At 45.0% G+C, this 12,663-nt stretch overlaps 1 protein-coding gene across 1 annotated transcript; it reads right to left on the bottom strand.

Moving 5' to 3' along the window:
* Positions 1–9,479: 9,479 nt before the first annotated feature.
* On the bottom strand, positions 9,480–10,910 carry KLF17 (KLF transcription factor 17). Its single transcript, XM_060004483.1, has 2 exons — positions 10,055–10,910; positions 9,480–9,724 (listed from the first exon to the last, which is right to left on the bottom strand). The coding sequence occupies exons 1-2, from the start codon at positions 10,896–10,898 to the stop codon at positions 9,480–9,482; spliced, it is 1,089 nt and encodes a 362-aa protein (XP_059860466.1). The 5' UTR covers positions 10,899–10,910.
* Positions 10,911–12,663: the final 1,753 nt, after the last annotated feature.

Raw genomic sequence — 12,663 nt, 5'->3', positions numbered from 1 at the left:
ATACAAATTAATTATTCAATGAATAAATGAATGGGGGGAATAATAGACAAATCTCTCAAGCAGAAGAATTCCAAATAATTTACATAGAAACTCCACCTTCAGGGAGGTGGAACACAAGTCTCTACTCCTTAATTGTGGACTGCACATAGTGACTTCCTTCCAAAGAGTACAGCATAGAAGGTGAGAGGGGCCTTCCCTGGTGGCCCAGTGGTTAAGAACCCGCCTGTCAATGCAGGGGACACGGGTTCGAGCCCTGGTCTGGGAAGATCCCACGTGCCGCGGAGCAAGTAAGCCTGTGCACCACAATCACTGAGCCTGCGTTCTAGAACCCACGAGCCACAACTACTGAGCCTGTGTGCCACAACTACTGAAGCCTGCATGCCTAGAGCCCGTGCTCCACAACAAGAGAAGCCACCGCAATGAGAAGCTCACGCACCGCAATGAAGACCCAACACAGCCAAAAATAAAATAAATTTAAAAATTAAAAAAAAAAGAAGGGGGGAGGGGGGAGCAACTTTACAGTGGAGAAACTTAACAAACACAACCACAGCCAAGCAATCAAGCTTAACATCAACAATGATAAGTCATGGGAATAGTATGTAGTATCTGTGGTATGATTTGCTGGAGATATCTCCAACCAAATCATGAGAAAAACATCATACAAATCCACTGAGAGACTTTCTACAAAATATCTGACCAGTACCCCTCAAAACTGTGAAGGTCATCAAAAAACAAAAAAAAAAGGAAAGTGAGAAATTATCACAGCCAAGAGGAGCCTTCATTCTAAAGGCAGTAAGAAAACATGATGACTAAATATAAGGTACTATCCTGATGGGATCCTGGAACAGAAAGAGGACATTAGGTAAAAACTAAGGAAATCTAAATAAAGTATAGACTCAAGTTAATAAAAATGTATCAATATTGGTTTATTAATTGTAACAAATACACCATCCTAATGTAAGATGCTAATAATAAAGGGAATTGGGTATGGAGTACATGAGAACTCTCTGTACTATCAACCCAATTTTTCCAAAACGTCTCTAAAATAAAGTTATTTAACTGCCCTCCAAAAGGCTATAAAATAAATCAATAAGATTAAATATTTATAACTGCAATGGAAATAAACTCATCTTTTAAAAGAAAAACAACATTCTCAAGATTATAGCTTTGATAATAGCAAATGAACTGAATGGCCTTCAATAGAAGGTTGATGAAATAAATACAGTACATCCGTATGACAGGGTTATATGCATCAACTTAAAAGATTCTGGTAGCTCTATATTTGCTGACATAAAACAGCCTTCAAGATGTACTGATAAGTGAAAGCAGCAAGAGACCCAATGGTGTGAACACCATGCTATTTACGTATTAAAGATAGTTCTGGAAGCACAAAACAAAGAGTAGCATCACTTCCAAGGAGAGAAGTTCAAGAGTGGCAGGAGGACTTGTCACTGAACAATATGTCCTACCTTTTGGATTGTGTGCTGTATGTACATATTATCTATTTAAGATGTTTTTAATGAAGGAGGCAAAGGAAAAGGAGGAAGGAAAGGAAAGAGAGAAGAGAATAACTGAAAGTTAGAGGGCTTATCTTTTATCTCAACACTCAACACAAGTACAAGTAAGATTCATAGCCTGAGGTTCTCACCAAGTCAGAACTGAATGAATGAATGAATGAATGAACACCTGAAAGCCAGAGGAGAGACATTGAAAAAGGGCATTATTTCCTTGCTATATTATATGTAGGAGTGGAATAGATGTACCAGTATTTATTTTCTAAGAGCCTTTTGACATGCCATCCCTCCTATCCCTCCCCCATCCCATCTTTTCTGCAATCATCCAAGGCTTCATTCTAAAGGCAGCTTCCAGGGACTTCCCTGGAGGTGCAGTGTTTAAGAATCCACCTGCCAATGCAGGGGGCACAGGTTCAATCCCTGGTCCGGGAAGATCCCACATGCCGCGGAGCAACTAAGCCCGTGCGCCACAACTACTGAAGCCTGTGCGCCTAGAGCCTGTGCTCCACAACAAGAGAATCCACCATAATGAGAAGCCTGTGCACTGCAACAAAGAGTAGTCCCCACTTGCCGCAACTAGAGAAAGCCCACGTGCAGCAATGAAGACCCAATGCGGCCAAATAAATAAGTAAATAAAATACATTTTAAAAATAATAAAAATAAAGGCAGCTTCCATGCCCCTGTTTCTCCAGAATGTAAGATTCTCTTTAAGAACTGTTTCTCCAGTCTGTAGAGTGTGGCTGAATTCTGCACTGGCCCAGACATAGGAGGGGGTGTCTTCCTCCGGACCCCAGCTGGGCCAGGGAAGTAGCCTTCAAGAGGGCATTAGCTGCCCTCCATCATGCAGCCGCCTCCAGCACTTTCTTGAAAAAACACAATCATCATCATATGCACAGAGCACTGGGCATGTTGCCAGCACAGCCCACCCTGAGCAGGGATTATGGCTGGGGGCTGGGAGGGGACCTATAGAATGAAGACACGAGAAATTCTCAGCTCAACTACTTCATCCCAAATACTGCTACTAACAATCTACTTGACTGTGCAGACCACTGTCTGCTGCCTTACCCATAAGTAGTTTGTCTACTCTTCAGCCCAGAATCTTCCATCCATCCTCCATACAAGGCAACCAAGATGGGCTTCCCAAATGCAATTGTAATCATCTCTCTCTGGGTCAGCCTTTCCTCCACTTAGATCTCCAGGAGGACCTAAGATCCAGTTGACCTCTTGGCCACTGTATTCCCAAGCAGCGAGACCCCTGGGCACCCAGTAGACACCCAGTACATTTCTGATGATGAATGAGAATGAATAAAATGCGGGTTCCAACACTGTGCAGGGTCAATGTCCAAAAGATCTTTGGAAAGCCTTCCCCATTTCTAGATCTTATTTTCCATCCTTCTCCCAAGCTCGTTCCCAAACTACCCCACTGTAGTAGTACAGGCTGGAACTCCTGTTCCAGAATCCAGAACTCCACTGCCTCCTCCACCTCTGCCAATAAGCTCCCTCTTCTGCTTGCCTTCACATCCTGCTACACCTCTGTCTTATGGAGACCTCTCATTCTCTCCATCCTACCTACCTTTGAATCCCTCACCACAGTGCTACTTAAAATTCATTACTCTACTTCCCTACCAAAACTCTGTTTCCTTGGATACAGATAACTTTTCCTGGTCACTATTTTTCACTCACCTCCCTGGTCACTTTCACTCATTCCTAGAATTTGTCACCTGCCTTGAGTACTCCTTCTTTACCCAAGGTTTAGCCATAGTCCTTGGCACCATCCAAAGATGACCCAGATAACACCTTGAATTCTCTACATTTCCAAAAACCTTCACCCCTAGTCCACCCCGGCCATCCACTTCTTCAGCCACATCCTGGATCTCATCATCATTCCAACAGCAAAAATACCTATTCAACATCCTAATCCCCATCCTAAATTCTCTTTCCAGCCTCACTCAACAATTGCTAATCTACTAGTTATCTGACTTCATTAGAACCTGTTCGTAGCTCTACTGTGTCTGTTCCTCAGCCTCCTCTAGACTTGACATTCCCCCTACCCAACCCTGTCTTAGCTTCCAGGGCCCCTTGATTCTCCTGCCATTTTCCTAAACTCCTTTGTCCCTTTGTCTTGCTGTGGTACTCAACGGACAAAGCTCCAACTGCTACTGACTCTAACCAACTCCTTCTCTTCTCAACTATGCAAGCAACCGATGCCACAGGAGAAAGTTCCATAACAGGATAGACTGACTCTTCAATAAATTGTCACCAAGCTCAGCCCTTGCCAACCTTGTCCTTTAATCATACTATGTTTCTCTAGTCCACTCACAAGCCACTAATGAGTTAACAACCACCCTTTGGAAATGCCTCAAAGAAAGATTTATCATAAATGCAAGCATTTAGGCAGGAATATTCAGGGCAGCACTGTTTTTAATAACAAAACAAAAAAAAACAGGGCTTCCCTGGTGGCGCAGTGGTTGAGTCTGCCTGCTGATGCAGGGGACACGGGTTCGAGCCCTGGTCTGGGAGGATCCCACATGCCGCGGACCAACTGGGCCCGTGAGCCACAACTACCGAGCCTGCGTGTCTGGAGCCGTACTCTGCAACAAGATGCCACGACAGTGAGAGGCCTGCGCACCGTGATGAAGAGTGGCCCCCGCTCGCCGCAACTGGAGAAAACCCTCGCACAGAAATGAAGACCCAACACAGCCAAAAATAAATAAATTAAAAAAAAAAGAAACTGGAAATGACCCAGTAGAATAGACAGATTATATATTCAGATAATAGAATTCTGCACAACAGTGAAAATAAACTCCATCTGCATGCAGGTCATAGATAAATCTCAAAAGCATAAATGTGAGAAAAAAAATAAATTCAGACTTCATTAAAATATGACTCCACTTGGATGCATTTTAAAGATGGAGTGACAGCCACTGGATTTTGTCTAGAGGATCAGACCAAATATGAAGCAGTGGTTTTCTCCAAGGACGATAGACAGCACAGGACTGTGACCCCTGAGATAAGGGAGGGAAACCGAAACAGAGCATGGAAATCTGAGATGAGGGACAGAAACTAAAGTTTAGGAAGGCCAAGATATCTAGAGTTTGTCAGGCAGAGTACCTGAAAGGATAAGACTTTTGCAGAGAGTGCTTGAGATCTGGAAAGGTGTATCCTTGAGTCTGAGTACTGATCAATCATGAGAAGAAATTACCCAAGACTAGGAAAAAGCTCACTGAAAAAAAGTAGGCAGAACATGGGGCTTCTCTGGTGGCACAGTGGTTGAGAGTCCGCCTGCCGATACAGGGGACATGGGTTCGTGCCCCGGTCCGGGAAGATCTCACATGCCGCGGAGAGGCTGGGCCCGTGAGCCATGGCCGCTGAGCCTGCGCGTCCGGAGCCCGTGCTCCGCAACGGGAGAGGCCACAACAGTGAGAGGCCCGCGTACCGCAAAAAAAAAAAAAAAAAGTAGGCAGAACAGTTCCTGTAGCCCACACAGGGCTGGAAATAGTTTGTTTCCACTAGCCAGAATGCAAAGACATAACATACAGATAAGGTAGAATCCTTGGGATATTGCCATAGCAGTGGGGCAAATTAGAAAAAAAAGGCAGCTCTGGGCCTGTCCTAGAAAAGCTTAAAAGTAGGCCTCATACAAATAAAAATTCCCTAAGTTGGGGGGGGTGGGCGTGGAAGTAAGCCTCAAAGAGATCCAACTAATTCCAAGTAGAATGCATGCCAGAAATAAAAGCCAACACCACTTAAAGGAATAAAACAAAATCCAGCAACCAACAATGTAAATTCACAATTGTCTGGCACCCAGTAAAAAATTATCAGCCATTCAAAGAAGTAGAAAAATAAGGACAGTCACCAGAAGAAACATCAATCTACAGATACAGACTCAGAAATGACAGACACAATGGAAATTAGCATCTGAAGGCATTAAAACAGCTACTATATCGATGCTTCATATGTTCAAGAAAGTAGAGGCAAACATGAGAATGTTAAGAAGAGAAATGGAAGATATTTTAAAAGATCCAGATCGAATTTCTAGAAATGAAAAATACAGTATTTGAGGGAATTCCCTGGAGGTCCGGTGGTTAGGACTCGGTACTTTCACTGCCAAGGGTGCGGGTTCAATCCCTGGTGGGGGAAGTAAGATCCTGCAAGCTGTGCAGCACAGCCAAAAGAAGAAGAAGAAAAAAAAAAGGTATGTGAAAAACATACTGGTTGGAACTGATAGCAGATTCTAATCTGCAGAAGAAAAGATCAGTTAGCTTGAAGACATCTAAAATGAAGCAGGGGGAAAAATGATCGAAAAATATTGAGTATTAGTGATCTATGGGACAATAGCAAGAGCTCTGTTTATATGTGCAGATTGTGTGTCAGAAGGAGAAGGGGTGGGGACAAAAAATTGACAAAACATAGCCAAAATTTTTCCAAATTTTATTAAGAATATAAAACTTCAGATTGAAGGAGTTCAACAAACCCCAAATAGAATAAACACAAAATTCAAAACCACATAAAACCAATCATTATATGCTTAAGAATAGATACATATACGGTAAAAACAACAAAGAAAAGCAAAGACAAGATTAAAAATTCAAGATAGTGGTTACCTCTGTTGAGGACAAGGAATGTGATGAGAGGCGAACTCAAAGTTCTTCTCAGGTGTCATAAAAGGCAAATAAGTGTTTTTATTATTCAGTTGTACATATACAAAAGATTTTTTGCACACGTTAGATATCACAATAAAAATAAATAAGTTATGAATTTCATCCGGTTCTCCTTATTTATCACACAAGCGAGAAACCTGACTACATCCTGACTACTCCCTCACAGACCTAATCCAATGAATTAACTGGATTAATTCATTGGATTGGGGTTAATTGTCTCTCCTAAATCTACTACCCTCCATCTCTACTTCTACAACCTGGTCCAACCCACCTTCCACTCCCACCTAGAGAACCAAAACACCTCCCTCTCCCTTAAACAAATCAAAGAGACCATTTTTGAATGGGACTAATCCTATCTCTCTTGAGCTGGACTCTACTAATCTGGCCCCACTGCTATCTGAAGCAGAGAGAACTAATTTGCCCAAGGCCACACAGTCACATATGGCAAAGGCAGAATTAAAATCTTCTAGTCTTACTAGAGAGCCCACAATGTCTTACCCACCCATTATCCTGCCTTGTGTTGAAACAAAGATAACACGGGAAATGCTTAGTCATGCCTGTCATAGGGTAATCACTGGATAAAGGATAGATTGACTTTCCTCACCTCCTTTATCTGCCTAACTCCTAGATAATCCTTAACTCTGAGCTCAAATTACTCTTCCTAAGAAGTGTCTTCCTGACTGCTTTATAGTAAACCCCAGATACATATATTTGTCCTCACAGCATGCTGTACATTTCCTATGTCCCTCCTCCACTAGTTTGTGACCTCCAAGGGGTGGGGGCCTGTTTTGCCTGCCACTGGAGCATACATGGCGCACCCTTGCCCACTCTGGTTCCTACCCACTTCCATTCTTCAGTGAAAGTGATGGGTCACCAACAGACCCTTCTTGCATCCCAACAAGCAACCTGGCCTGCTGACCAGGGCTGCGTGTGAGCAAGATGGGTGGTGGACAGAGACCAGCCCTGGCCCATTGACCCTAAGATGCCCAGCTCCATAGAAGGGACCTAGTGCTCAGATGGGAACGAAAGAGACTTTGGATACTTCAGACTTCTGTCCCTGGGGCCAGTAATTGGGTCACAAAAGAGAGCCCCCTGCCCCCATTTTTTAATCATATCCACGCCCCTGGCTCACAATTTGGGTGGAAGCCACGGGATGCCAGGCCCAGGTATGCTGGGACCACTAAGGAAATGGACCAAGGTGGCCCTGCAGGACAGGGTCAGGGTGGCCCTGCAGGACAGGGTCAGGGTGGCCCTGCAGGACAGGGTCAGGGTGGAGGTGGGAGGGGCAGGCACAACCAAGGCCATGGGACTCCCCGAGACACCCAGAAAAAGTTTGAGTCCACAGAGGTTTGGCTCTTCTCCTTGGCAGCATTGAGCGCTTTCAGAATTTTTGTTGTGATCTTCCTGCCCTGCAGCAAGGCACTGTCATGCTCTCCGAGTGCTTAGTGTCCAGCACAAGGCATGACTAAAGGTAGATGTCCAGGAAATAGGAGGTCCAGCTAACCCCCATAAACCCGTTAGGTCCGACTCAGGCACCTCCTTGAGAAGTCTTTCTTCCCTGACACACACTTTCGTTGTCTCCGTGCCCCTCACCATGAGTTGTCCCGACAGCCATGGTGCTCTCTGTATTGTGGGTTGAAGAACATTTGTCGAATGAATGGAAGTTTGCAGGCTGACTCTCCTGGGAGCAATCGCCAGACCCAGCTTCTCTCTGCCTGGAATTCTCTTTTCTCTTCATTCATCTGCTCAGTTTATTTCAACATCAAGGGATTACTAGATGTTACATACCCTCACTTACTGAGCTCAAGGGTCACCTCCCCCAGAAATTCTGACCTTCTCCTTCAGGTGGTCCTCCTCTCCATGGCCACTGCACCAAGGTGGACCTCTCAGCCCCTAGACCAAGATGGTCCCTGGGCCACAGGAACCAGATGTGATTCATTTCACTGTGGCCATCACCTGATAGTACTGGGCACCAGATTGGGCCCAGGAGACACCTGTAGGAGACGTCATCTCTAAGATAAGAGATCTACCTCTGAAGTGGGCAGATCCTGGTTAGGATCCCAGCTCTGCCACTTGAGAACTTACGCAAGTTCCTTTCTGTTAGTTTGCTGGTCAGTAAAACAGCTGGCTGAGAAATCCAAGAATGAGGTTCTGAACTACCTGGGGCTGAGTTTCCAGAGGAGTCATTATGCCCTCAATCCTAGGAGAGGGGCAGGGCAGAGCAGGCCTTTTAATAGCTGATACTTACTAGTCCAGGTACCTGGGCTTGGTGGGGGGAAGAGGGAAGGTTACAGTGCGGATCATCCTTCTCTGCCCCAGTCTAATGTCTTCCAACCCCAAGTTACCTAGAAAACAGAGCCTAGAACAAGAACTAAGTACTGATGTTTTATTTGGGTGATGCAAATACAGGGCATTGAGAGTGAGAAAAGGGACTCGACGCAAGAGCATGGGAGGCAGTGCCAGGTGATAGCAGGTTGAGTCTGCTTCATGACAAGACTGGAAGAGGCACAGAAGGTGTGTCCATTGGCTACTTGGGAGGTCTCCCCATTGGGAGAAATGGTGTCTTGCACCAGACCAGTTCAGGGAAGGGAGGGAAGAAGAGGGAATTTATCATCCTGGATTTCTCCCATCTCCCATTAGTCAAATGTTACCCCAGGAGCACTAACTCTTCCACATTCCTGGGTTGCTAGTGGCTACTTGAGGTGCCAGATCCCATGTCTTGTTCCATCCAAGTCTGGAAATGATGGGAGGAGACAAACTCTGGGCATGAGGCTGGTGAGTGCCGGACACAATCTGATTTTGTACATAAGATGTGTTCACAACAGTCCAATACTGTTTTTCTTTTACCAGAAGAGGGAATCTGGCATAATGATCAAAGACCTTTCCCAAAGTCACATGGCTAGTAAGTGGTAAATTCAGGATTTGAACATAGTCTGTCTCTGGAAACTGTCAAAGACCAAGATAAGGAACTTAGATTTTATGTAGCAGGCAAAGGAGAGTCGCTAAAGGGTTTCAAGCTGGGAGTGACATAAGATAAGAGCTTTTTATAAAGCTCCCAACCGCTACTTTGCTCCATCTTGCCATGTGGCTGAACTTGGCACAAAAGTAGGTGGCCCCAGAGATGTGAGGACACCCAAGACAGTTTTTGAGGAGCCCCGACTAGGTCCAGAGCTCATATGGGCTTCCACAGTGCCTCATAATCTTTCTGTCTTCATCAAAACCTACACCTACCAAAGAGACTAGCTGGTCAGAGGCAGGCAAGATCTGGGCAGAGAAGCCAAAATGAGGGGAAGAGCAGATTGACCTAAAGACCAGGAGCAGAAGGACCAGCCATACGTCCACTGTCAGCCGGTGGGTCTGGGGATGTTGGCATCCGCATATGAGTCCTTTGGTGTTGCCTGAGATGGTCAGATCTCATGAACTGTCGGCCGCACTGGTCACATTTATGTGGTCGGTATTTGGTGTGTATCCGAGTATGTCTTCTAAGTTCATCAGAACGGAAGAAGGACCAAGTACAGGCTTCCCACATGCATTTATAGGGCCTTTCACCTGGGGGAATGACAAGGGAGAGAAGGAATTTTGAGGAATAGGCCAGCAGGTAGGAAGGGAGGGGTCTGACCTTATGAAGCAAAGCAGTCAACGTTGAGGAATCAAAAGGAAAAACTCAGGATAGCAGTGAGAAGACAGCACCATCAGCAGTCTCCACCTTGGCACAGTCATCCTGGACTGTGGGAAAGCAAGCTGGTGGGCCCAGAAGAGCTTGATCCCAAACTTGAAGGATGCTGGGCTAATCCCAAACCACTACAAACCAGGGGTCCCCCACAAATCTAAAGTCCAGAGATCTCTCCACCCACCCCACCCATCCGACACCTCATTTACCTGTGTGTTTGCGTTGGTGACTCACGAGGTGGGAGCGCTTAGTGTAAGCTTTTTCACAGTTCTCATAGTCGCAGCGGTAAGGCCTTGAAACTGGGGATCTCCTCCTGGGAGGCCTTTCCTGGGCCCTGGAGTACTGCTCTGCTCTCCGTGGAGCAGGTAAGGGCTGCTTAGGTAGGAAGGGGTCTTCCTGGGAGACTGGCTGGCTCACAAGAGAGCCCTGGGATTCCAAAGCCAGCAATAATGGCGATTCAGCTGGGGGCATCCCATAGTTGTGGGGGTTTCTAGGGGGCAACATCTGATCCAAAGGGCGGAGCATTGCCAGGGCCTCAGTGGAAGGCATGGTTGGATCCAGTAATGTTTTAGGTGTTAAAAGGCCTCCATTAGAAGGTACTGTTGGGAGGCCAGAATAAGGCATTGTTCGCATTCTGACGTGGGACATCATTGGGATTCCACTGGCAGGTGAGACTGGCGGCCCATTGGGGGACATACTTAGATTCCCACCAAAGGTCGTGGCCACCCCTGGAATACTGGGCTCTCCTAAGGGCATCGCCTGGGACCCCTTGAAAATCATTTCTGTCTGGGAAGGAGACATTCCCTCAGTGTAAATCATCTGGGAAGGAGTGAAAGTCACTTGGGGGCAGTAGGTCACACCGTGGTCAGGCAGCAACATACTGAAGTGTGACCCCATTTCACTGGCGTTCTGCCTGGGTGCCTCAGCAGAGACCAAGGAGGTCGTCTCCAGCTCTATGCACTGAGGGACGTGTTGAATGCCTGTTGGGCCATGGTTCCAAGAGGTGTGCACTCCACTGCTTCTGGGAGATGAAGACACATCCAAGATGGACATTGACTTCTCAGTATCCTTAGAAAAAGAAAGTCAGGTGAAATTCACCATAGCTCAAATTCCAGTTCCACATGTCCCTTCTCCCCATTTCCAGGCCCCACCCTAATCCAGGCCTCTATCATCTCTTGCCTAAATTATTCCACCTCCAGGCCATTCTCCAGTTTGGGCTTTCTAAAATGCAAGCCTGGGGGATTTTCCTGGCTGTCCAGTGGTTAAGACTCTGTGCTTCCACTGCAGGGGGTGCAGGTTCCATCCCTGGTTGGGAAACTAAGATCCCATGTGCCATGCAGTGTAGCCACTAAATAAATAAACAAACAAACAAACAAAATGCAAGTCTGGCTAATAGAAGCGTGGTGGAAATCTAGATGCGACTCATGCCACTTTCCTTGCTGGGCATGTTTTCGGTTTTATTTCAAAAAAAGCACAAAGAGCAAATAAAATATTCTACAACCTGTACTTTCAGCAAAACTGAGAAAACCCTCAAATTCCAGATTATGTTTAAGTGTGAGGGATCATCCCAAACCAGCAGAACAGGTTCAGAAAGCCATAAAGGTAAGAATGGAGGGTTCAGTTAGTCTTGGCTTTGGCAAAACTTAGAAACCATTCACAAATATTTACCTACGAAGAGGTTCTCACCTGAGTGGGAATGCTGTGGGCAGGTGTGAGATCAAGCATTGGAAGAGGTAAAGAAAAGAGGCAGACTTTTAAAAACACTTTTAAAAAGGGTGGGGGATTGTCTTGGAAGTCAAGGGAAAAAAGAAGAGATTGGTGGTAGAACTTCTTGAAACAGGACAGGATCCAAGAATCATATTTTTTAAAGTTGTCAATTACTGTAGCAGTAGAGAGAGAGTTCTTGAGCTGAGAAATTGAGAACACTACCCTATAATTTCCCATCTGAGAGGATCCAGAAAAGACCAATCCACTTAAATATGAAAAACAAAACATGAGTAAAATACAGTAGCTATAGAAGATACTAAAACATCAAAGATCCCACATGCCGCGGAGCAACTAAGCCCGTGCACCACAACTACTGAGCCTGCACTCTAGAGCCCACAAGCCACAACTACTGAGTCTGCGTGCCAGAACTACTGAAGCCCGTGAGCCTAGAGCCTGTGCTCCGCAGCAAGAGAAGCCACAGCAATGAGAAGCCCGTGCACTGCAATGAAGAGTAGCCCCTGCTCACCGCAACTAGAGACAGCACAGCAACAAACACCCTACGCAGCCAAAAATAAATAAATAGGTAAATAAATAAATAAATTTATTTTTAAAAAGATCAAGGAAAAATTTAACAACATTCAAACACAAATTTAAAAAAAAGAAAAGAAAGCAAAACTTAAGAAAGCAATGGCGGCTTTTACCAATTACAGGAACACCAAAGGGCAGAAATAGAGGAATTCAAAGAAGTTATGTCCAGATAATAGGCTATGAGTAATATTAGAGGGGAGGGAAGGGGGCAATAAGGGAAACTGTAGGGGCTTCTGCAGTGCTAACAATGCTTCAAAGGTCTTTACTTTGTAATAATCCATTGAGCTGTGTACTTATATTCACTTTTCTGTTTGAGGGCTATTTTTCATAATAAAGTGGTTTTAAAACAATACTGTGAGAAATCAGGATTTTCAGCATAAGTGAAATTATAAAAATCAGAAATAAAAATAATGCTATATTAAAAAAAATAATGCTATATTTAAATAGGAAATATTTTATACAAACACAAACCCCTCATGCTCAGATTTTGGCCTTTAATTCCATTCCTTACCTAAGAGGAAGA

The sequence above is a fragment of the Delphinus delphis genome, chromosome 1 (genome assembly GCF_949987515.2).
Source record: "Delphinus delphis chromosome 1, mDelDel1.2, whole genome shotgun sequence".
Taxonomy (NCBI): Eukaryota; Metazoa; Chordata; class Mammalia; order Artiodactyla; family Delphinidae; genus Delphinus; species Delphinus delphis.
This window is presented reverse-complemented; position numbering and strand designations above follow the sequence as displayed.